Raw genomic sequence first — 24,949 nt, 5'->3', positions numbered from 1 at the left:
GCGTCCTTGTTAGCACGCCCGCCTCCCATACCAGAGACGCCAGTTTGAATCCAGCTCGGAGATTAATGAGCCACTATCAACTCTAGCGTGCAGATGTTTAATGTTAGCAGAGGTGCTGTGTCCTCACCCTTTGGTATCTGTCCGAGTCGTGGCACGGACCACCGTTGGAGGTAGATAGCTTTATCGGGGTGGAGCTCCGTCCAGACAGAGAGGGTTTCTCTGCTCCCAGTGACACAGTGGAGCTGGGCCTGCTGTTGGACTGACCCACTCGCCCACTGCTGGAGGAGTTTCGGGTCAGAGATTGAGAGCCGCTGCGCTCCTTCTGATACTCGATGGGTGACTGCAGAGCTGTAGATACAGTAGAACGATGCACCAATGGTTTCAATAGCTCAACATGAGGAGAGTTTACCAACACATTTACGATTCACATGGCCGTGACAACTTCTTACCTGACAAGAAGTTGCTCTGTAAGTCTAGTAGATCGGTGATATGCTGAACCCAGACCTGTTTGATGTCCGTGTTTGCCGCTTGCAGGGTAAAACGTTCGGATGACCCACGACACCACAGCACAAACTTACACGGATCGTTTTCAACATGCTCTTCCAGGCCGAGGAGGTTCACCTGCACACACACATAAGTCCGTATCACACCTGGCTTCAGCTGCCAAGTTACCAGCGTTGTCATTTTCAGAACTCCCAAATATTAAAGCCCAAAGTTTAATTAAGTTTCGACACAAATGGTTACCAAATGCATACATCCAAATGCACTGGCTTTCAAAGTATACTCTATTTGATATATGTGTGGACATAAGCGCTCAGCACATGCGCACTACAAAGTTCCATCCTTGTTGTTTATTATGACCAACAAAAATATCCTTTTACTTGTTTAATCTACAGTTGCAGGTATCCCTTAGGGCCCCGATATACTCACGACAAAGTTATTTTTTGTTATTCGCTTAGGGGTAAAAAGAAGTTTGAAAAACCTTTGCAGCAGTGTACTGTTAGAGAACATCCTGACTCTACTGGGAGCCGTGTTTAGGTGAATATGTCTGTTTGATAATTGTTTGGTATTTGCTATCCGTGTAATAACTTAATTAAATAACTTTAATGAATTCATCAAGTGCACCATCACACAGAGAGAAAGACAGTACTCTTGAAAAACTAACAACATGTATAATGAATTATTGACTAATGAGCATGTTAAAATGCTTAGCCCCTTTATCATTTGCTCATGGAAACATAAGTGAATAAAGACGTAATTATATTTGGTTGGTAATGTATTTGCACTTGCAAGTGTCCAATAAACAACTAATTAGAAAAAAACTAATTAGTACACAAAAAAATGTGCTAACTGAGCATACACTGTACACTGCTTGTGAAGCACATGTTATCATCAGGACAGTATACATGCACAGTCATTGTACACATACCCTAGCATACACGTAATAAACTTTGGGCTTAAAATAACAGTGAACAAACTCCATGACTAACAGTGGTGCAGTTACCTTGATGCTCTTTTTAAACTGGTATCCTGGAATGGACGAGCCTTTGCGTAAGAGCTCGCTGAAGATGACGATCTGTTCAAACAGGAACACCCTGCGCTCTTTACTGCGGGACAGAACGCCAGAATCCTGCTCCGTCACAAAAAACGTCTCCTGCTGCAAGAGTTTTCCCTGACTCGTCAACTTCCCCTGAAGTACACAAACATAGAAACTCATCAGTCTGGGATAGTTAACGTTTCAATGACTAGCTTATATATATATATATATATATATATATATATATTCAAGTGAACATTACCAGATGGCACAAAATAGGGAGGACTGTTAAAATGCTACATTTAAAATAGGGTTAAAGGTGTAGTTCACCCTAGAGACCTGCACTGCGCACCTGGAGCGTGTGTAAAGCCCTGGGACACACCAAGCCGACGGTCGGCGACCGGGGATATGTTGGGCCGTTTTTGAGCATCGATCGGCTTAGTTTTTTATGTGTGTTCCTCACCGTTAGCTCTAGTCAGACGGCACCAGGCTTTTTAATTTTTTTTGCCTGATTATGCTTGTTGAATCACCGTTGCTGCCGTCGGCAGAGAGAGAACTCTGATTGGCTGTTCAGCTTAGCGAACGAGTAAGTGCAGAAGAATAAAAGCGAGCAAAGAAATCAAGGCGGTACAGAAAGAAGGCTGTTATAATTATACGTCATCTTACCTGAGTATTCGAATGCGCAAATATTTTCATAACATGAGCCGAGTGGAATGAAAAACATGATCATCATTATTGATATTGAAAATGGTTAGCAAGCGCCGCTTTGTTTATGGTTTGTATATCTGCAGTCCTAGTTTCGGATTTCCTTTGTGCTGCTGGTTATTTCCTTATACGCATGGGCAGAACGCACGTGATAGTTGACAGACGCCAGTAGTCATTTTGGTGTGTTCAAGCGAAGCTTTTTGGACAAGACGCAGCCGACAAGAGACGACAACACAGTCATGGTGTGTCCTGGGCTTTAGGCTGCTGCTGCTTCTGATTACTTTTAGAGGGAAAAGCTGCCCTTAACTGCTGGTCTAGGATCAGTTTTCTCAGTTTACGCTCACAAATCCTCTTATTATAACAAACGATGTGTAGACAGCTGCATTGATTATAATGGAACTTTGTGAGATTGCGATGAACTGAGATGAGTGACAGCTTTTTAGTGATTATAAAGGGGAGCGATCTTTGTGTGCTTTCTGTCATGACAAATCATGCATGCAGTAGCCTATGATTGTTCTGTTCAAATTAACAGTGGTTTGTGAATGTAGATGCTTTAATTACAAATATTTCATCGGGACCATTTATGCTGGGATGTGTAGGTTGTGGCTATGCAATACGTAATTTGAAACTATTTCATGGAAAAATCCGTCCCGTGCAGGACGGACCCAAAGTTCACCCAAAAATGAAAATTCTGTCATTATTTACTTACCCTCATGTAGTTTCAAACCCATTGGACTTTCATACATCTACGCACCACAAAAAAAGATGTTTTAAGTAGGGCTGTCAGTTAAACGCGTTATTAACGGCGTCAATTTTTTTATCGCACGATTAACGGTCTTTTTGGCCTAGCAAACTTTGTAGTTTTTTCACATGCTTTTGCAACAGGACGCGGCGCTGCGCTATGAAACCCATTCATTCCAATGGCTTGCGCCGCACAAGGACGTTTTGTTGCTTCGTCGACCAAAGCGCAAGCGGATCTAGCTAGACCGGAAACAAAACAACAGGCACGCCGCACACACTTGTTTGGGCTTGCGAGCCGGCCAAATAGTTGGTTAACTTTACGTTTTGAGTGGATGACGAGCGCGAGACGCCGAAATGGATGCCAATAAGATTCTGAATGGATTTCTGAATTACTTTTAAAAAGTTGCCACTTGATGGCCAAGCACACACACACACAGCTGATGCGAATTCTCCGCCCCCTCGTCAATATCAGAATCTCGTCAGTATTTCTTTCACCCTTTTATTGATGGACAATGTTACATTGTGTGAGAGATTATTTGCTCCAAGTGAGAATGTTAGTGTGAAATTGAACACAGTATATGCCAATGTTGTTTTCAATAAAAAACATTTGCACAAAGCAAGCCGATCCACTTTTCCATGTTGATAAGAACATTAAAATGAGAACAAAATAATGGGACAAAAAGAAATCAAGAGACATTAAGAATAGATAAAAATGTGTGATTAATTGCGATTAATCGTGAGTTAACTATGACATTAATGCGATTAATCGCGATTAAATATTTTAATCATTTGACAGCACTAGTTTTAAGTAAACCTGAGAGATTTCTGTCCCTCCACTGAAAGTCTGTTCCACCAAAACGTTGATGCTTTAAAAAGTCCATAAAGACATTGTAAAAGTGATCCATATGAATTGAGCAGTTTAATCAAAGACTTCTAAAGAGTTCACTTTATATGATTAACAGAATTAATTTTGGCATTTAATCACAAACATTGATCAACGCACATAGAGTACCCTACATAAAATATGATAAATGAAATGTCAAACATACTTGCTTGACGAACAAGAACAAACCTCATTGTTTTTTCGTGCGGAAACTGGAACATGCATGTTATGAGCAAGCATGTTTGAGCTTCCATTTACCATATTTGATGAGCTCTATGTATGTGCCAAATCTTGACAATCAAATTTCTCAGGTTTCATTAAAATATCTTCATTTGTTTTTTAAAGATGAACGAAAGTCTTATGGTTAGGAACAACATGAGGGTGAGTAATTGACGACAGAAGAACACCCCTTAATCACAGTAAAATAACTGTAAGATTGTACAATGTCTTTCAGAAAATGTTGTTTGATTTAAGAAATTTAAGAATGAGTAAAGGGAAGCTGCTGTGATCAGAATACCTCATATCCCTGCAGTCTTCCCAGATTCATCATGTCATTGCACAGCTTGGGCACCTGGGACATCAGGTCTACTGCTTTCTGTTACAGAGAAAACCAACACACACCTGTATGACCATTGGACTCGAATCTAAACTGCTTCAGCTTTTTGAATTTCAATTTTTTACAACTATCTAAAATGCAATCACCTCATTTTATGATTGACCATTAAAAAAAGGGGAAAAAAGGCAAGTAAGATTCATTCTTACCTCTATATACTGACAATCCAACCCCGCCTTGATGCTGTACTTTAAGAAGTCCTTAAGCAATAAAAGAAATTATAAACATTAATAAAACTTTATTATTTATTACTGGTATCAAATCGCAGCATCAAAGACTTCTTTTCTATTGTACCTTTAATAAAAGTTGGTATTTAGTAATTCTCTGAATGGGTTTAATGAGAAAATCACTGATGGCCAGTCTCGAGTTGATGTCTTGCTGAATCCCCTGTGAGCCAAAACAGACACAAGAATATACACTTGTAATGATTAATTGTTTATTTTTTATTTTAGAAGCAATTTTACAGAGTGCTGCAGAAACGAGTCCGAAAACCTGGACATAAGTTGCCATTTTTATTAAATTCTCAAAGTCAGTTCGTTTTTGGACTGGGTTTTTGGTAAATGCTTGCTATAAGGTCTGTGGTTGACACCAATTTACATTTCATGTTTATATGTCTCGAAAAAGGCGGTTGTAAACAAGTGGCTAAATGGGACTACAGAGGTTCACTAGTCGGCTTTTACAGCCTCATTGTGTTTGTACTCATGCTCTTTTTCTAACTCAAAATTTCCAAATTGTAAATTTTGGAAGCTTAGTGTTGATGTGACGTTGAAGTCACATGGCCGTGGTTTAGTTTGTTTAGAGCCTTAAGCTTTTTATTTTTGCTGATAGTATGAAGGCTTTAAATTTCAAAACTTCAAAAATTATCTTATGGAACAAAACATGCAAGTATCAAACTTTTGTTGGTCTCAGAGCTTATTTTCTGCAATACTCCAAAAGCCAATGGAAAAATGCTATTGGCTTTTCTGTCGAGGGAACCAGGGTGATGCTAATGCCGCCTTTATGTGCCTTGGAAATTTTCTACTTCCCACTTCTGAAGTTCTGATTACGAGATTGTCGCGTTTAAGTGCTTTGTTGTCAAAAACAATAGGAATCACGGAGGACACAGAGTTCACGGAGGAATCACGGGGGTGGGATTATTAATGGGTTATTAATGCCAAAATGTATTGAAGATATTTAATTATAAATAAAATATAGAGTCCCATTCGTTGACAACCATATAAGCATTCACCACGCTATCTAGATAGTCAGCTTGCTTACGATTAGACATGTGCCGGTATTCGGTAATGCGATAAATCGCGGTAATGAATATGCACGATATTGTTATCGCGGGGACTTCGAAATACCGTGAAAAATAATAGATCCGAATTTAGATTTTTAGAACGCGCATCAGCTTATTTTCCATCAACCGCTTAAAAAACAATGCGCTGCGCAAAACACGTGCGCACTTTGATGTAAACAATCCCCACATCACATGTATAAGCACTGTGTGCATGCAGTGCGCACTCTAGTCTAATGTAAACAATCCTCACGTGGAGAAGAAGCACGGCGGAAGGAGGAACGCTGCCGACTATTTATCCCCCGCATGGCCGCCAACTCTCACGCATTCAGCTTGAGACTCACGCAATTGACACTTTCACACGGTCTCGCGCCACACATCCATTTTCTCACGCAGAGAAAAATCGCGGAGCAAAGAGGACACTGACACCGACAGACTAGACAGAGCAGGTTACTTTTGATATGAAAAAAACATCAGCTCTCAGGTTCTGTCCATTTTATAACGAAATTCAGACAATAAATACTGTTTTGCTGCTTGTAGGCTTGGGCGGTATCCAAATTTTGATACCGTCAAACCTCCTCCCTATTTTACCGCGGTATACGGTATTACCGCGTGATAATTCAAAATTATGACATAAGGCTCAGAAGGCATCACCAAACTGTTGGTTTGAGCAGGGATGAGTCACAATTTTCGAATATTTGATTTTATTATAGAATATGGAATAGGTTGTGGGATTATTGTCTAAAAAAAATCCCCATGTTTTCCGTTCTGATGCGGTGGTGACACGTTCAACCAGAGGGTGGCGATGCCAATAATGCATCTAAAAGCTGTCAATCAACTCTCAGACAACAGGAGAAGATGCACATTGTCTCACACCAGAGCATGCGAGCGGAGTGGTAATATTTCCTCCAGAGCAGAGAGCGCATTTCTGAAGATCCCGCGCCGCGTGCTCAGTCCACTCAGCGTCGCGCGCTCAGAACGCCCGCAGTGACATGCTGGTTAGAAAACATGTGAAGTAGGGCTGCCCGTGCACGACTAAAGGTTTTTTTTCTAGTTGACTAGTAGTAGTTGATTTAAGCCATTAGTCTAATCACATATTTATATTGATTAAATTACTTAAATATATATAGGAGAGAATGCTAAACCATAATGAGCGTTTTCGTAATATATTGCCTATTCTGCATCTCAAAGCACGCATAAAGCTTGCCACAAAGAACCGGCAAAAGTAATTATAATGCATGAAACATTTGAATTGTTTATTAATGAAAAACTTTCTATGTCAGTGGCTGCACAGATAAAGTTTACGATGAAGACTCGCATCTTCGCAGTAGTGAACACGCATAGAGAGAAATGCACACTTCATATGAATTAGCCTACACAGAGAGCAGCCCATTTCTTTTAGTTTTTAATTGTTTTGTTTAAAAGTAGACATTTCAAGCTTACTATATATATACACTTCTCAGATATTTAAGGCATCTATCTTATAGCCTACGCTGAGTTTCGTTTTTTTAGGAGACGCGCTCCAGTTCACGCGCCGGTGCCTCCGTGTCCGGCTTATATTGTCTAATATATATGCTTTTATTTATTACTCCAGGCAATTCGTTGATGAAACATTGATTAAAATTAAGATACAATTTATACAAAACGAAATTCACTTTAAAGAAAGGCTTTCTACAAAACGAAAGCCTCTCACGGAGACTTCAGATGCCCCAACACCTGCGATGAGACGACTCGACGCCGGCGAAATGTTATGCCCTAAATTAATACATGATGATTAACTAACTATATTCTTCTATGTACATTTCTGAAATGCACTTTCTGTAAAGCTGCTTTGAAACAATATGTATTGTGAAAAGCGCTATACAAATAAATTTGAATTGAATTGAATTGAAAACAAAATGTAATAAGTGGTCAAAAATCATGTCTGACCCATTCCAAATGTTTTCCGATATTGGGCATCTTATCATCCTATCTTATTCATCTCATGCAGTTTCCTTTTCATATAATCAACATAGATGAAATAAAAAAATAACAACATTATATTATTAAACATAAATATGAAAAGAAATACGTTTTTTTTTTTACTTATAGCCTATTTAAGTGTCACACCGCTCCGCTGTATAGCTGTGTAGCCTACATGCATGTGTGTGTGCATATGGTGGAGGGGTGCGATTTTCGAATAATAATCAAATAATACCAGGCGATCTTCAAATATTATTTTTGCTTGAAATGCCCATCCCTGCCAAACTGCAGAAGTCGTGTTCTTCTTCGAGACCAGGTCACTCGGTGCGCAACTTGCCATCTTTCCCCCTCTCTCCCCCACTCTTTCTCCTCCACACTGTCACGTGATGACAACCACACATAAGCATTTTTAGCCATTAAATAAATTATATTTAATATTTAATCCTTGTCTTCTATATAAGTGCATTGGATTTTTTTTATGACGGTATGACGATATTGAAACTGATACCGTTGCTATTTTTAGATCCCGCGGTATACGATATTACCGTATTACCGCCCAAGCCTAGCTGCTTGTAAATGTGACGTGACAGATCGCGCGCCTCAGTTCAAGTAAACCGATCATCTGTTACTTTTCATTAAAGATACAGTACAACCCACCGAAAGGTACGTACTTTCGATCAATCAGTGTTTTTCAACCACGGAAAGAGGTCAATAAAACTGCAGGAGAACAATTATGTCACAGAACGTTACATTTACCTCAGGAAAGCCATTTAATGTTAGTTGACTATAAGAAAATAGCTATAGAGAGGAGTATTTTGCTAAATATGTGCACTATATTACATATTTTAATATATGTTTACTTGTCATTATATAATTGTTATTATAATGAAAATTACGGCATATTACATTTTTATATTTATATTATTATTATATTTATATTGTATGCATTATATTTAATTTCTCTCTGTATGTTTACAGCATTATGTGAGATATTTTTTCTTGAGAAAAATTTAAATGCAGGCTATCTACTGTAGCCTACCTAATATTTATCCAAATGAGTCAATATTGAATCAAGATTGAAATTAAATCCAAGAATTTAATTGAAATCGTGAAAATTGTGTTAAGCAATAATACAAACAGTAGCCTCAGTAACTGTACCATGTAAACATTGTAACATGTTGTCACTAAAAAATAAAATTAATGTTTTGACAATCACAATTACACATTGTGATGCAAGTTTTTTTTAGATACCCCCAATCCATCTGTTTCTCTTGTGCAATTAAAATATCGTGATAATACCGTATACCGTGATAAAAGCTCAATCAATTAATCGCAGCATGAAAATTTGATACCGGCACATGCCTACTTACGATTCTGGAATTTCATTCAAATACAGGCTATTTTCCCCTTGTATAGAACATACAAAATGCTTCAAATGGTTGTTGATATTTGTAAATATGTATTACTTTAATGACAAGACAAAGTGATGTAACTGTTGTGGAGAAAGCTAATGAAGAATACCGGTCATAGGAACAATCGTTCTCCTTTCCACCATGTTTAAAGATTATGGCCCACCCAACTCGTAAACTCTGCTATCAAAATGATCTCCAAGTTTCCCAGTAGTAAATATCACATGCGAGGGTGTTCATGTCCAGTTTCTGACCATGGGCGTTTTCACACCTGTAGATCATTTGCTTTGTTCCAAAACAATGATTAAAATTGTTACGATTTCTTCTTGGTTCAGTTCGCTTTCACAAGGCAACATTTCTAAATGGACCAAAATGAGTTAATACGAGTCGAGTCCGAGTAAACTCTGATTGTGGCTTTCTTAGTAGCTGTCATTATTTTACTTTATCATTTTAGCAAGAATCAAGGCTTTGCCTGTATTTTTATGTGTTTTGGACAGGTCTGAAATATGTTCGTCCAACCAAATTTCAATAATGCATTTCACTTCGTCTTTGCTCCACTGTATGTAACTACCCATCATATAAAGTGATACAGCCTGGGTCGGATCGCTTTCTCACCACAAGCAAACTGTTCGAGACGAGACCACCTCGTTCAGGCGATTTCGGAGCGATTATTTTGGTGCGGATATGAGCGCAATTGCCATGTTCATGAGAAAATGCACCAGGCTCCGAAACAAATGCTCCAAAGGTGTGAAAACGCCATAAAACTCGTATTTACAATAATTCTGATAGCATGTGAAGGCAGCACAACTTTTGGGTTGGTCTACAAAAATATGTCATCCCTGCAGCACTCTATTGCAGTAAAGTGTGTCTTACCTCGAAGTATGAATCGTATTCTGCAACGATGAATTCAGATTTGGGTTTGTTCTGGCAGTAAACCACATACATGTGCAGCCTTCTCTCCTACACACACACAAGCAGAAAACACTTCATGAGCACATAAAACCTTTATGACCTCATGACCTTTACACTGTTAGAGCATCAGACCTAATGTCAGTCACATACTTACATGTTTACTAAAAAGCTCAGGCAGTTTTTCTTGATCTTCAAGACATTTTTCCAGTTCACCAACAAAAAAACTTCAGACAGCAATAGAAACATGGAATTAGTTTCATTTCAGTCATTTTCCAATAAGAGGAGCTTATGCGAGACACTTACTCTTTGTGCCAGTCGTAGATTTGGTGAATGTTTCCAAAGACGATCTTATCTTTTCCTTTCATATGATCGGGAATTCCTTTCTCCTCTATTCTCTTCATAAACCCCTTCAGAAAATTATTTCATATACATATGAGACACCACCCAAAACACACAAAGTTGATAAAAGCCACAGTAATTCATATGTCCGTCTACAGCGGTTGTAAATTATGATAAATGAAAACTGTGATGATTGGACATCCACTCAAGTAAATACTGAAACACTGATGATGTAATGAAAATGCAAATGAGGAATGAGAAATATGCAAATGGAATTGATATGTTCAGATAGACAGAACAAAGTCAAATGAAGAAGGATAAACGACACTAGGGTGCTTTAAGATGATATTTTCATGCTAAAGCCAAAGTATACCTTTAGTCACAGCACTGTATTATGATGGTGTGTTATACTGTCTGGATTCTTACCTCAACCACGATACCCAAATCTTTCACGTAGTCTTTTTCTGTCTGGATTAATTCGTTCAGAACAAACCTACAACAGAAAAAAACAAACATAAAATAGTTATTAAAGATTTTTTGAACAATAACAAAAAATATGTGACAGGCACATCACACTTCGCTTTTGAGAGTGTTACAGAACGATAGAGAACAATTTGAATAAAAAGATCAAATGCCTACAACGGATGAACTTCCCCATAAATGCCATGGATCTTTAATGAGAGCCATATCATTCAGAGAGATGCTTTCTCAATACTTCCTGCTATATTGAATTCAGATCTCGTGGCTCTAAAAGACTCAACTGCCTTAGATGTAACCAGAGTTTTTGCCCCATTAACCCTCTGGGGTCTGAGGTGTTTTTGGGGCCATTTGGATGTTCTGTGATGCCCTTACATTTGTGCTTTTTTCAGTTATTTATAAACATGTTAATGGCAAAGGTGTAAATTCACTCTATATAGCACAAACAGGGCTACCATAATCTGTGAGCAACTTGTATGTACATTGTTTGTATTTTTAAGAGAATATTGTTTATGCGTGGTTATTGAAAAAAATTAAAATGAAAGCTGCTGAAATAAGACCACAAAACAAATACTAAATATGTGTCCACAAGACTTTTGACAAATGGATGTTGACGCTTCGAGTTCTGGCTTCAAAATGATCTGAAAATCATCCTTCCTAATCATTCACATAAACCAATAGATTGTTTTAAATTGTGAAAAACATTTTTTTGTTTGCCAAGGCAATATGCAGATGGGCGGAACGGCCCAACCCCTATCATGAATATTAAGTGGTTCTCAGACAGTGACCCTACATAATAATGAGCCTTTCATTCAGGGGTGTCACACAAGAAATAATGCAAGGACAATATATATATATATATATATATATTGTCATTGCATTCTTTCTTGTATATATATATAGCCTAAATATATATATATATATATATATATACACACACACACACACACACATATATATATATATATATATATATATATATATATATATATATATATATATATATATATATATATATACAAACAATCAAAATATAAATGAAAGCCAAAAGCACATTTTTAGTCATACCTGGAAACAAATTCTAGTCAAATGCTATATGGGCCATTCTACAGAATCTTGAAAAGAAAATAGTCTTTTTCCATAAATGTCTTATAAAGTATTATTTTTTAAAGTAGACCAATACAATAAAAATAAACCAGTCGCATTTCAAAGTCGTTCGCGAAATGACCGCCAGGTGGCGCAAAGGGACATTTATCAAAACGTAAGTGGGGCTAATGTCAATTAACAGTAAGGATGAAATTCTACAAGTTATGGTAATTTGCAAATAAGCCTACAACAAACATTTATTTTTAAACAAATATTTTTAAATATGCAACATGCACGTTTAAACAACAAACAATACAATCTGAACCAGCGCTTCTGCTCCTGTATTGAGACATGCAGCGCGTTGCAGTTACGATCCGGGTTCCAGTGGCCTTAATACATTCACGGCTTTTTAAAATGTCACAAAGCGTTTTGAGATGGTTTTGAATGAAATATTGAAGTTTATAATTAGGGTATTTTGGCACACCACGCCGAGTGGCTATGCATTATTCTAAAATCTGGCTTTATTCTGGCATGTTGAATTAGAGTTTGACAAACGCGGCGGCGGCGCGTTCATTTGGATTTATTTTTCTCATAACAGCTAAAAGAACTTACTGCGTAATTGTTGGTCATACAGATAAGATATCATCTTTTAAAACTGTAAAAGGTCTACTTTTATTCATGTAGGCTAAAGTAGGCCTACACTCACAGGCTAACGACAAAACGTTTTCTCGCTCATGACAAACAAACGTTTGGGCATTTCCTCAGTGAGAAAATTCATAGCAGAGCGGTAGAACTTACGGTTCGATCATCAAGATGACACGGGTTCAAATCCCGAACAAACATGGTCTATTGTAAATTTTATATTTATTAATGCAGAGAGATTTGTGTAGCTCTAAAACTCTGGTACACCATACAGTTTTTTGCTTATATTTATAAAATAAAATTACCATGCATTTCCATTTTACACTAAGGAACAATAGTATCCAACAGAACGACTTTGCATCTGTACCAATCGTATGAGGCCAATCGTAATTTCAAAAGCAGTTCTGTAAAAAAAGTAATTTTATATATATGGCCAATATATATATATATATATTTTATTAGGCCTATTATTATTATTTTTTTTGATTCCCTACAACCTAGAGTTTTTAAAAACATGGTTTTAAGTAAAGTGTGATTTGCCAGGGGGACGGGGATTTCCTTCTGGTCTAAACATCCCTGCTTCTGCTGAATTATTTGAATCCCCACACCCCTCCCTCCACAGTAATCAATGCTATAGGCTACTTCACCAATAGACCATATCAAATATAAAATAGAGATATGCAACAGAACAAGCACGTTTAAACAACGATAAACAATAAAATCAAAACCAGCGTTTCAGTTGTCCATAGTTCAAGTGGCCTTAATGCATGCACGGCTTTTCAAAATTTCACAAAGCGTTTTGAGATTATTTTGAATGAAATATTGAAGTTTATAATTAAGTGTTTTGGCAGACCACGCCGAGTGGCCCTATGCATTTTTCTAAAATCGGGTTTTATTCGAACTTTTGCTAACGAAAAAAGTTTATCTGTCGTCTCTGTCTCCGGGAACTGCGCGTCACAAAAATGAACCGAAAGCCACTTCAGCTCAGTCACTATAAGAAATCGGCTCTGTCTAAAGCCTTTAAATGTCTAAATATTCAGGCTAATAAATGTTATCTGATTATGTAATCCATATGAAAACGAGAGGTACAGAGGATCTACTCAAACATGTAGCCTATGTAAGCGCTTCCCAATGAGAAAATGACAAGGGTGAAAATCTCGCTCTAATGAAATGTAGCAGGCTAAATCGCCCTGAATTAAAATGTAAAAACAGATCAAATAATGTATTTGTCGAAATGTTGCGATATTGTTTCATTTAAGTTCATAATTATTCTATAGGCCTACATGTTATTTAATTTAGCAGCATTACCACGAAGCACCGTGGTTCGATATTTATTTGAATAATAAAAAAAATAATAAAAACTTAATTCACAAATTGCATGCCTGGTTGAAAGGATCCAAAGATCCCTGTAGAATTTAATATTAAGTTGAACATTTTGTTCATGACAACAAATGAACATGCGTTTTTTCAGATTATATTTAGTTTTGCTTGGAAAAAGCTGGCCCAAACCAGTTTTATTTCATCAATTATTGAAATAATGAAATATTTAGTAATAAACTTTTATGACAGAAATTTCACTAGGCTACATGTAACTTAAATCATTTAATTCCTTCATTATCAACACTGTCTAGAATAGCGATTTAAGTGTGAATTACGACTTCTCTTTGTGTTAAATCAGCCTCAGACTCCGATAGCCTGTGGGGGGTTGGGGGACAGTTCAGTGCTGTGCGCGCAGGACAATAGGCCTAGGTGTTAATGTTCCTCTTTCATATGGAGAGCGAGGGAGACTAAATAAACTTGTTAAAAAGAGATTCAGCGCGAGAGAGGCAAAGAAAAACGCATGTTTTAATTTAATTATGTTGCTTTGGACAATTTTCGTTTTGTAGGCCTACTGTTTTAATTGTTTAATGTCATTTATTTGGCAATACAAATTTAAAATGTCGCAAGAATAATATTAGCCTAGTGTTTCTTATTTTGCATCGCAAAAGAAATAAACTCTAAACCCGATGCAACCCTGTTTTAAATAAAAAAAAACACTTTATTTAAACCTTGAAATGTTCGAACTTGGTTTCAAACTTAAGTAATTTTAGTGTTCTTTTACATTACACAATAATTTAGCAGACTAAAGACGAGCTTCTTCATTTTCATTTTCTGATGCAATCGGCTGACAATCTTCCTTCATCAGTTTGTGTCCTTTGTGCAGCGGCTGCGGTTCTACTGGAATGTAGCAAATTTATGTTGTAATGATAATTAAACAAAACTCTTGACTTTAAATAAGTAAACAGTTATAAACAGTTAGCTATTTAAGCATCAAGAAGGTAAAATATAAACGCTGTTGGCCAACATCGGTTAACAACATGTATGCCACATTGAGATTCGATCTCGGGTCGATTGAAGCTCCCTGAAGCTCGTGTTGATGCGTTGATCACTGAGCCACCGTTTGTACGCTGTTAGAGTTAAAGTCTTATGCTTTTGTAAAGCTTCATTGATGTAGCCTAAATGTTTTTATTGCAATGTTTTATGTTTTCATTATTTATTCAATTTCATTTCAGTATTTCAGCCTAATTTCAGTATTGTGGTAATGAATTATTTTAACTACGTTTCACTTGTTGAATTCATCTGCTACCAGCTTTCAATCGCTCTGAATGAGCAGCAGATTACGCATTAGAGAGAATAAACGAACACTTTTCAGAGTCTATGATTGTAGCGCCTCTTAGCGGTAAAAGGTAGCAAATACACCCCACATTTTACCGCCGCGGTGGAACAGCTGATGTGGGCGTTGTCATGGCTTTCCTCTACATTTGCGTTTGAATAGCGCGCGTTCTCCGTGGGCGTGTCAGATTAACGCGTAATGAAGTGTAATGAGCTGGGGAAAAAAATTCTGACAGCACTCTCTTTTCATACAGATTACATAAACTGAGAATATTTGTTTTTTATATAAATTACTTCATTGAAAAGAAGAGAATTCAAGCTTCATAAAGAAAAATCTCTCGTGCCTGTGTGACAAGTATTTGCAGAGTTAGAGTTAATTTTTCGGACGCGTTTCAGAATGGACTGCACTGACAGAGAGAAGGCAAAACTCGCATCATGTTTATTTTTCTTCATTTGACAAAAAGCACAACACTTTGTTTTTATTGTGAGTATACAGAAAAATAATATACACTAAACAGGATCGACTGATGTATAACACTTACATGTAAGATTAAAATCAACAGAGTATTTTGAGTCTCTTTTGCACTGATAAGAAAAAAAGTCTGCCTATCGCGCCGGCGCGATAGCCGACCCCAGGGGGTTAAAACCACTAACATTAGTTACAGTAGGCAAAACATATTTTTTTGCCCTGGTGATTGACTGACTAACTGACAGACTCATTCTTTTTTTTTGTTTTAAAGCTGCACTAAGTAGGAATTCCGTTTTTGTCAAACAGCGACCCCTAGAGTCGCTGTGGGGTACTTGTACTGTCGTGAATAGCACTCACGCAGAGATGGCTCGCACTCACGGCCGGATCCCCTCCCCCTGTACACCGGTACCTGTTCAGTAGGATGGACGCTGTAACGAGTGGAAATAAGGTATGGCCCCTTTAAGAGCTGCGCGCGCCCAACACCACATGTATACGGCGCCAGGTTATTTCTGTTTGATGCTCATTTTATCAGAATTTTATCAGATCTGTTTTTTGCCGTAAAGCAATTCGTTACCTCGCGAGACCCGATATCACACGATACTTCCTAACAGTTGCAAGGGTGGTTTTGCGGCTCACAGGCACCAGGGGGGTGCGAGACGACCACCATTTAACACGAAATCAGTAATATAAACATTACAATGACTCCAAAGCTGTTCAGTTAAGGTAAAAAAGTTACTTAGTTCACCTTTAATGACGGAACTTACCGAACATACAAAAAAATGCTGTGTTCAGGGCTAAATGACCTCGTTGTACAGGTTTGTGCTTAGGAGGCTATTCCCAAACTGTGGTCCGGGGACCACTAGTGGTCCGTGAGGGTACTGCAGGTGGTTTGGGAAAGGCCTTTTTTTTTTTTTTACCTTCATTTTACCTGGAAATTCCCACAAAAAAAAATAAAAAAAAATAAAAAGAATATGTAGGCCTATATTGACATAAAATTTAAATTAAGTAGTTGAGTAAATAAATAAATGAAATATGCGGCAGCCGTTGTGTGCAGTAAACTTTCTTTTAACAAGCCTGTTGTACTGATGTGATGACCAGCTATAGTTTTAGTGCTAGTAAGCCTATTTAGAGGTGCGGATTAATTCAGCTAGGACTGTGTGTAGACATATTTTATTATGTGTATTATGAGGTGGTCCGCAAAAATTCTTGATAACAAATAGTGGTCAACACACACAAAAAGTTTGAAAACCCCTGCTTAGGTACACATGATGTTATTTTGACCAGCTAAGAGTTTATAAAATGATTAAAGGAGTCAAAACAGCATCAGGAATCCCTCCGTCACACACAAACCAAGATCTGCTGTGAGGAGACGCGGTTCTGATGCCTGAACCGAACTGTGATGGGCAACATCACGACTGTGATGAGAAAAAAACAGGTATGCTTGAGCACTCTATCCTTTTCTTGTGACATCCTGTCCTGTTTTTAGTTTGTTTACATGTCTTTGGTCCGTGTTGCACTCATATTTCATTCGAACCGCACCAGAGATTGTTTGGAAGCGGACAGAGACCCATCTTTTCAGCGTTCATTTTAATCGAACCAAACATGCCAAGTGTGAATACACCCTTAATAATTAACAAGATTATTTTTTTCCCCAACAAAAGCATTTTAAACATGTAAAATCCAATGCCGGGAGTTCTGTGCAGACTTTAGAGCTTTAGTTAACCCTGGGTCATTCTAAAAACCGTGTAAATAGGGTTATCTTGCTTCACATTTCACACTGCTCATAATTTACCTGGGGTTAACAATCAGTCCTGCGTATTCATAAACTGCTTTTTCACACTACATTCCTAAACTCTGGGTTAATGTTCTCATTTGCATATTTGCCGTTTCATTGTCATTGATTGGATGAACGCCGCACGAGACCTGTTTATATAAAGGTTCTGACATTGTGCATCCTCATATTATTTATTGCCAACTGTGTGTATTATCAAGATTATCCTGAATGGAGTGAAATACAATAGTCAACATTTGAAGTGGATCAAAAAAGTTCATCAAAGTAGTCCTAAGACAAGAACTGGTATTGTTCAAAATTCATGTATACACTTTGATGAAAGGTTTTGATCCACTTCAAATGTTGACTACTATAGTAAGAATGCAACGGTCTCTTCTTCACTCCAATTTTATGTCACCATATGACATTTATCCCCTCAAACGCTGGAACTACCGTTTACTCAATGCTCAGCATTTCCATGACAGTCCAAAACAAATGAATATGAGACACGTGATTGGCTCCCGGTTGCTAAGCATCGTAACATTCTAACACCACTTTGGCACCACAATAACAGCACAAAAGTGCTGAGCAGGGTTTTATAACCCCGGGGAAAAAGTGGTGCTAATCCCACTTCTAAATGACAAGTGTGAAAAGTACAAGAGGTTAAAAAAAGAGGGGTTTAGAACGACAATAATCTGGGGATAAGGGCAGCGTGAAAAGCCCTTTTGAGTAAGAACACATGAATTATATAATGGCTTAATGCCAAGAGCCCAACTATATAAACAAAAAAAGAATGAAAAAGAAATATTTAAAACTAACAAACAAATAAATAAAGGGATTTTTACATTACTAGACCCCACACACACCAGTGATTTGGCCACTATGACCTGGAATCAGACCTGTACTGTTTTTGTAGATTTACTCCATGAACAACCCAAGAGTGTAGAGCGTGTGTCTCTTACATTCGTCCACGCAGTGCTTTGGCTTTCTGCTCCAGCTCAGGGTTTCTGGGTGGCAAGGGGCTTTGTTCCGCTGGGTTCACGGAGCTGAATCCTGGGTATGATCCTGGCTCCAGCGTCTACAGAAAAACACAAATACAAGAGACTCCAGTCAGTTTGACAGTCAGTATATGGAAATGCAAGGCCTGATGTGGGAGAACAAACACAGCAATTGAATGGTTTTTGTATGACACGGCCCTAAACTTCATCACCATCAGAGCTGCTCAAGAGATTCAGAGGGGAGAAAAGCACCACTCCGGCCCACAGAGTGAGACATGATATCCAGCACTTTGGCAAGTTTGGAAGACTTATTACTTCATTACCACAAAAAAAAAAAAAAGCTGCTCATGCCAGCCTTCTAGTTTTCTGCCGCGGCCTCAGAAGACAAAGTAGTTCAGCGCGGCGGCTACACGTCATGTTGTAAATGAGATGATAATATTCCGATCAGAGCGGTCAGACTGAAACGGATTTCCAGATATGCGATTTGCATAGGATTTTTTAAACCACATATTTTTTTTTAGAATACCTCTAAAACAGGTTCCAGATCAAGTTCTGGAGGTGCTCGATCCACATTTGTGCTGTGGAACAAATTCAAGGAATAACTTGAGTGCAAAACAAGTAAAGCTCAAATCAATAGCATTTGTGACATAATGGGTGACCAAATTTTTTGTAACATATCCCTCACGCTTTTTTTTTTTTTAAATAGCTTAAGTAACTTAGGTACTTAGATGAAAGTGAATGAGGTACATTAAAAAAAAAAGAAAGAAAAGTAGTTACATTAAATCTTCTGATAAACCTTGTGTATTATTGGAGCTGTAAAGCTGTTTTAGGACAACAAAGTTGTAAAATTGGATATGGCTTAACTTTACACAGAAGCTTAGTAAAGTCATTCCCCCCACACACTAAAATCATGTAAAAAAACATTAGTTACAGTAGGTAAAACTTATTTTTTTGCCCTGGTGATTGACCGACTAACTGACAGACTCATTCTTTTTTTTCGTTTTAATGACGGAACTTACCGAACATACAAAACAATGCTGTGTTTTGTATGTTCGGTAATCACCTAATCACCTAAAGGATTATTAGGAACACCTGTTCAATTTCTCATTAATGCAATTATCTAATCAACCAATCACATGGCAGTTGCTTCAATGCATTTAGGGGTGTGGTCCTGGTCAAGACAATCTCCTGAACTCCAAACTGAATGTCAGAATGGGAAAGAAAGGTGATTTAAGCAATTTTGAGCGTGGCATGGTTGTTGGTGCCAGGCGGGCCGGTCTGAGTATTTCACAATCTGCTCAGTTACTGGGATTTTCACGCACAACCTTTTCTAGGGTTTACAAAGAATGGTGTGAAAAGGGAAAAACATCCAGTATGCGGCAGTCCTGTGGGCGAAAATGCCTTGTTGATGCTAGAGGTCAGAGGAGAATGGGCCGACTGATTCAAGCTGATAGAAGAGCAACTTTGACTGAAATAACCACTCGTTACAACCGAGGTATGCAGCAAAGCATTTGTGAAGCCACAACACGCACAACCTTGAGGCGGATGGGCTACAACAGCAGAAGACCCCACCGGGTACCACTCATCTCCACTACAAATAGGAAAAAGAGGCTACAATTTGCAAGAGCTCACCAAAATTGGACAGTTGAAGACTGGAAAAATGTTGCCTGGTCTGATGAGTCTCGATTTCTGTTGAGACATTCAGATGGTAGAGTCAGAATTTGGCGTAAACAGAATGAGAACATGGATCCATCATGCCTTGTTACCACTGTGCAGGCTGGTGGTGGTGGTGTAATGGTGTGGGGGATGTTTTCTTGGCACACTTTAGGCCCCTTAGTGCCAATTGGGCATCGTTTAAATGCCACGGCCTACCTGAGCATTGTTTCTGACCATGTCCATCCCTTTATGGCCACCATGTACCCATCCTCTGATGGCTACTTCGAGCAGGATAATGCACCATGCCACAAAGCTCGAATGATTTCAAATTGGTTTCTTGAACATGACAATGAGTTCACTGTACTAAAATGGCCCCCACAGTCACCAGATCTCAACCCAATAGAGCATCTCTTACCCCTTTTCCACCAAGGCAGAGCTGGTACTGGTTCGGAGCCAGAGCCTAGTTTCAAATCGGTTCTTTGTTTTTCGACCACCAAAGCACCAGCTCCGAACCAGTAAAAGTGGTTCTTAAGTAGCACCAAATCATTGCTGGTCTAGAAGTAAGAACCGCTTACGTCAGCGGCTGGGGGCGGGGTTACCGTGACCAACAAGACGAACAGAAACTTGTGACCGCCATTTTTTAAATAGCAGCTAATCATGCTAATAGCAGCTTGATTGTAATCTCCGTTAAAGCAAGTTACGGCGAGCTGCACAAATGTGCTGGATTCCCCGTGTTTGAATACCGATGTAGGTTTGCAAAGCCATGAGTAACGCAACGACCGGCATTGTTGATGGAAGGCTTGTTCGAGATGCATCGGAGCGGCGTGGACTGATCGGAGCTGCGGGAGTGTTTGGACAGCATACGACTCCTTCTGCTTTTGGATCGCTCTCGCAGTTCGAGATTCGCAGTGCCAAACCATCTTGAACAAGCCTGGTGTGTTTGTGTGTGCCGGGCTAGTGTTGCTGGGCAACATGAGATGTATACAGTGACGTAAGATCTAGCTCTGTGATGGCTCTCTAGCCTGTGGAAAGGCAAACCGGTTCTTTGAAAGCTCGTCAGTCGAACCAACTCCGAACCAGCACTAGCTCTAGCTCTGAACCAGCACCTGGTTCTTGTTGGTGGAAAAGGGGTATTTGGGATGTGGTGGAACGGGAGCTTCGTGCCCTGGATGTGCATCCCACAAATCTCCATCAACTGCAAGATGCTGTCCTATCAATATGGGCCAACATTTCTAAAGAATGCTTTCAGGACCTTGTTGAATCAATGCTACGTAGAATTAAGGCAGTTCTGAAGGCGAAAGGGGGTCAAACACAGTATTAGTATGGTGTTCCTAATAATCATTTAGGTGAGTGTATATTAAACTAAGTATTTTAACATTAATGGATTGGCTCCATTCACTTAAATAGTAAGTGCATTAAAAATACAGATTTTAGCTGCTTTAAAAGAAAAAGAGGAACAAGTTGAAATACATTTTTTGCAGTAAATAAATCAACAAGATGCCACCAATGCTGTCGACTGAGCTTAACTTGTACTGAACTAGGAATATTCCCTGATAAAAATAACTAAAAACATACATGTATGGAAAAATAATATAATCTAATAATCTCATATAGCCTAACATGTGATCCAACCAAACCCTAATGTGATTTCTCTCTACGCCCGTTTCAGAATCCATTGGAAAGTAAGGACATTTTATACATACAGCAGCTTTAATGGGAACTGAATCTTTGAGTAGATCAAACTGATGTCCAATGACAGAAACATGCGCTTAAACACAATGACAGCACAGCACAGATTAGCATGGTAACAACCAAACCAAACGAGGTCAAGTGCAGAAATGTGAAGAAATATTACAACAATAGACAGAGCCACACAAACCAAAAGACACATTTCAGCACATTCACGTGTTATTGGTGCATGTGAGACTAATACAGATGATTTCAGTAGTGAAACTCAAGAGTTAGTGATTGTCTTAGAGCAAGAGAAAACAGAAAGGAAACGAGGAAAACCAGGAGGTTAGCGGATCGAATCATCCTGCTTGTGCCAGGATGGGTTCAGTGCATGGGACACTTACCATCTTAGTTTTGACCAGTTTCTCTATAGCACTGACAAGTTCAGCAGCACTGGGGATATCAGCCGAGCTCTGCCGGGAAGCCATCAGCACAGAAGACTACAGGACAGCAGGACAGGAGGACAGGAGGAGAGAGACATTAGCAGGAGGAAGCAACACAGGCAGAACAGAAGAGGAAGTGCTCAGGATAGCCAGTTTATCAAGAGAAGAGTAGCAAAGTGCCAATCTCACACCCGAACATGCCAAACATTTCACCCCCAAGTCAAAAGGGAACACAAAATATTAGATTTTGCTTTAAGAAAACGAGGCCTACTTTTATGACCATTATAATTGTTCCATGGTGACATTCTTTTCAGGACAATCAATAGATTTTCTTGCAATTTAAATGAACCGTTTTCTATTGTAATATATTTTAAACTGTAATTTATTCCTGTGATCAAAGCTGAATTTTCAGCATCATTTCTCCAGTCTTCAGTGTCACACGATCCTTCAGAAATCATTCTAATATGATGATTTGATGCCCAAGAAACATTTCTTGTTACGAGTTTATTATATTATTCCTTATTATTACTGCTGAAAACAGTTTTGCTGCTTAATATTTTTGTGGATTCTTTGACGAATACAAAGTTCAACAGCATTTATTTGAAATAAATAATCTTAAATGTCTTTACTGTAACTTTTGTTACATTTAATGCAAACTTTCTATAAAAATGATGATTTCTGAAATGAAAAAAAAAATACTGACCCCAAAACTTAAAGCTAAAAACTTAAATTAATGGATTATAGTACAGATAATCTCAAAATAATAATAATAATAGTGCTTAATTGTCATAATAATCAATGTTACAATGGATAATAATAATCTCACAAGGCAATTTTTTTTTTTAAAAGTCCAGTTTCTTTATGATTTTTTTTCTCCCCCTTTTGGTTTTAGGGGTGGAAAAGGCATGAACATGTTATTTGTGAGATTCACCCTGTCAGCCAGCTTTGAGTCGTAAACGCATTACTACTGCAGTCCCAGGGCACAGCGTGTAAAACAGCCACAGTTGACTGGGACAGTAAAAGTTTCACAACTACATCATTTAAGCTTCATTGCAACAATAGGGTGGATTTGTGGTTAGTTGACTGAGACAAGGAGCCTCCACCCGAGCAGTTATGGGCGACGTTCACAACAGGGAGGAAAAACTGTGAAAACATTTTGTGTGTATGTGTGTGTGTGTGTGTGTGTGTGTGTGTGTGTGTGAATATGGGAGAGGCAGGTGGAGATAGTTATGAACACATGATGAGTGACACAGTATTTAATGAATCTACCTCAACGTTAAAGGGTTAGTTCACACAAAAATTACTCACCCACCCAGTAATTACTCGAAATTACTTCATGTCGTTCCAAACCAGTAAGACTTTCATTCATCTTCGGAACAAAAATCTTTATAATGAAATCTGAAAGATTTCTATCCTTCCATTGACAGCTATGCAACTACCACTTTGACGCTTCAAAAAAGAGATTGAAATTTTAAAAAAATGAACGGTTTAGTACAAATCGATCGCTTTATATGATGAACAGATTTAATTGAGCCTTTTATTCACATATAAACATTCATCAACTTACTATAGTTGTGGTAAACGGAAGCTCACATGGAAGAACCAATGAGGTTCATTCTCGTGTTACGCATCACGTTTGAGCTTCAGCAAGAACCAATGAGGTTCATTCTCGTGTTACGCATCATGTTTGATCTTCAGCAATAACCAATGAGGTTCATTCTCGTGTTACGCATCACGTTTGAGCTTCAGCAAGAACCAATGTGAATAAAAGCCTAAATTCAATCTGTTCATCATATTAAGTGATCTATTCTCTTCAGAAAATTTGGATTAAACCCCCTCAATTCATATGGATTAGTTTTACAATCTCTTTTATGATCTGAACTTTTTGAAGTATCAAAGTGGTAGTTGGTTTGGACTGTCAAAGGAGGGCCAGAAATCATTCAGATGTCATGTAAAATTATCCTCATTTCCGTTTTGAAGGCAAACCAAAGTCTTAAGGATTTGGAAGTCACGAGGTTGAGTAATTGATGACTGATTTTATTTTTCATTTTTGGGTGAACTAACCCTTTAATAACCTATGACATCACTCTCTTCAAGCTCCTCCCCCTCTTTACTGTTAGTGTACCTTCTCTTCTTGAGCAGAGGGGTCTTTGATGATCTCCATTGGAGGAGGGAGGGGAGTGTGTGACTCGTCCTCTGGCTCTTCCTCCCCTCCACTGTGCATTCCTGAGGAAGATTTGGAGAGTGTTCCCTCTTCTTTACGCACTCTCTGCAAACACAAGAACAAGTCATTAAGCAAGTTAGTAGTGCATGTTAAAAGTTCTCAGACACCACAGTTAAATTCTGTGCATCACCTTGTGGAAAAGAAGTGTGGTTAAATGTATTCAATGTGCAATTGTAGTGTACTTAAAAGTATATTTAAAAAAAACTATTGCACAATATTAAAGAAAAGGCATGTTATTTTATATTACATTAATAGCTAATATATTTTAAATGTACAAATACATTATCACGAATGTGTAATTACAAATATATTTAAGGTAGATGGCATAAGTTTCAACAGAAATTAAAGGATATTTTAATTGACCATAAATGCTTGTCAGTATATTCGGCATACACTTTAACCATATTTTAAAGACAACAGAAGTAATTAAATGGCGTATAAAGATGTACTTTAAGTCCTATTACTTGGGTCAAACAAATGAAT

At 38.2% G+C, this 24,949-nt stretch overlaps 1 protein-coding gene across 3 annotated transcripts in view; it reads right to left on the bottom strand.

Moving 5' to 3' along the window:
- The window catches only part of LOC130102863 (kalirin-like), a 63,262-nt gene that overhangs the window by 24,181 nt on the left and 14,132 nt on the right, over positions 1-24,949 (bottom strand). For 2 of the 3 annotated variants that reach the window (XM_056268963.1, XM_056268962.1), the window contains exons 3-15: positions 24,368-24,511; positions 22,204-22,299; positions 18,437-18,552; positions 10,804-10,870; positions 10,342-10,445; positions 10,193-10,262; positions 10,000-10,086; positions 4,774-4,866; positions 4,629-4,679; positions 4,384-4,461; positions 1,505-1,690; positions 450-621; positions 128-348 (exon numbers count right to left, since the gene is read on the bottom strand). In XM_056268963.1, coding sequence (XP_056124938.1) covers positions 128-348; positions 450-621; positions 1,505-1,690; positions 4,384-4,461; positions 4,629-4,679; positions 4,774-4,866; positions 10,000-10,086; positions 10,193-10,262; positions 10,342-10,445; positions 10,804-10,870; positions 18,437-18,552; positions 22,204-22,299; positions 24,368-24,511 — 1,485 coding nt within the window. The remainder of the gene's footprint in view (positions 1-127; positions 349-449; positions 622-1,504; positions 1,691-4,383; positions 4,462-4,628; positions 4,680-4,773; positions 4,867-9,999; positions 10,087-10,192; positions 10,263-10,341; positions 10,446-10,803; positions 10,871-18,436; positions 18,553-22,203; positions 22,300-24,367; positions 24,512-24,949) is intronic. The other variant, XM_056268964.1, reaches the window with a different exon arrangement.

Source organism: Rhinichthys klamathensis, unplaced genomic scaffold (genome assembly GCF_029890125.1).
Source record: "Rhinichthys klamathensis goyatoka isolate OS25496 unplaced genomic scaffold, OSU_Roscu_1.1 h1tg000279l_1, whole genome shotgun sequence".
NCBI lineage: Eukaryota > Metazoa > Chordata > Actinopteri > Cypriniformes > Leuciscidae > Rhinichthys > Rhinichthys klamathensis.
Note: the sequence above shows the minus strand (reverse complement) of the source record. Positions and strands in the feature narration are given on the sequence as shown.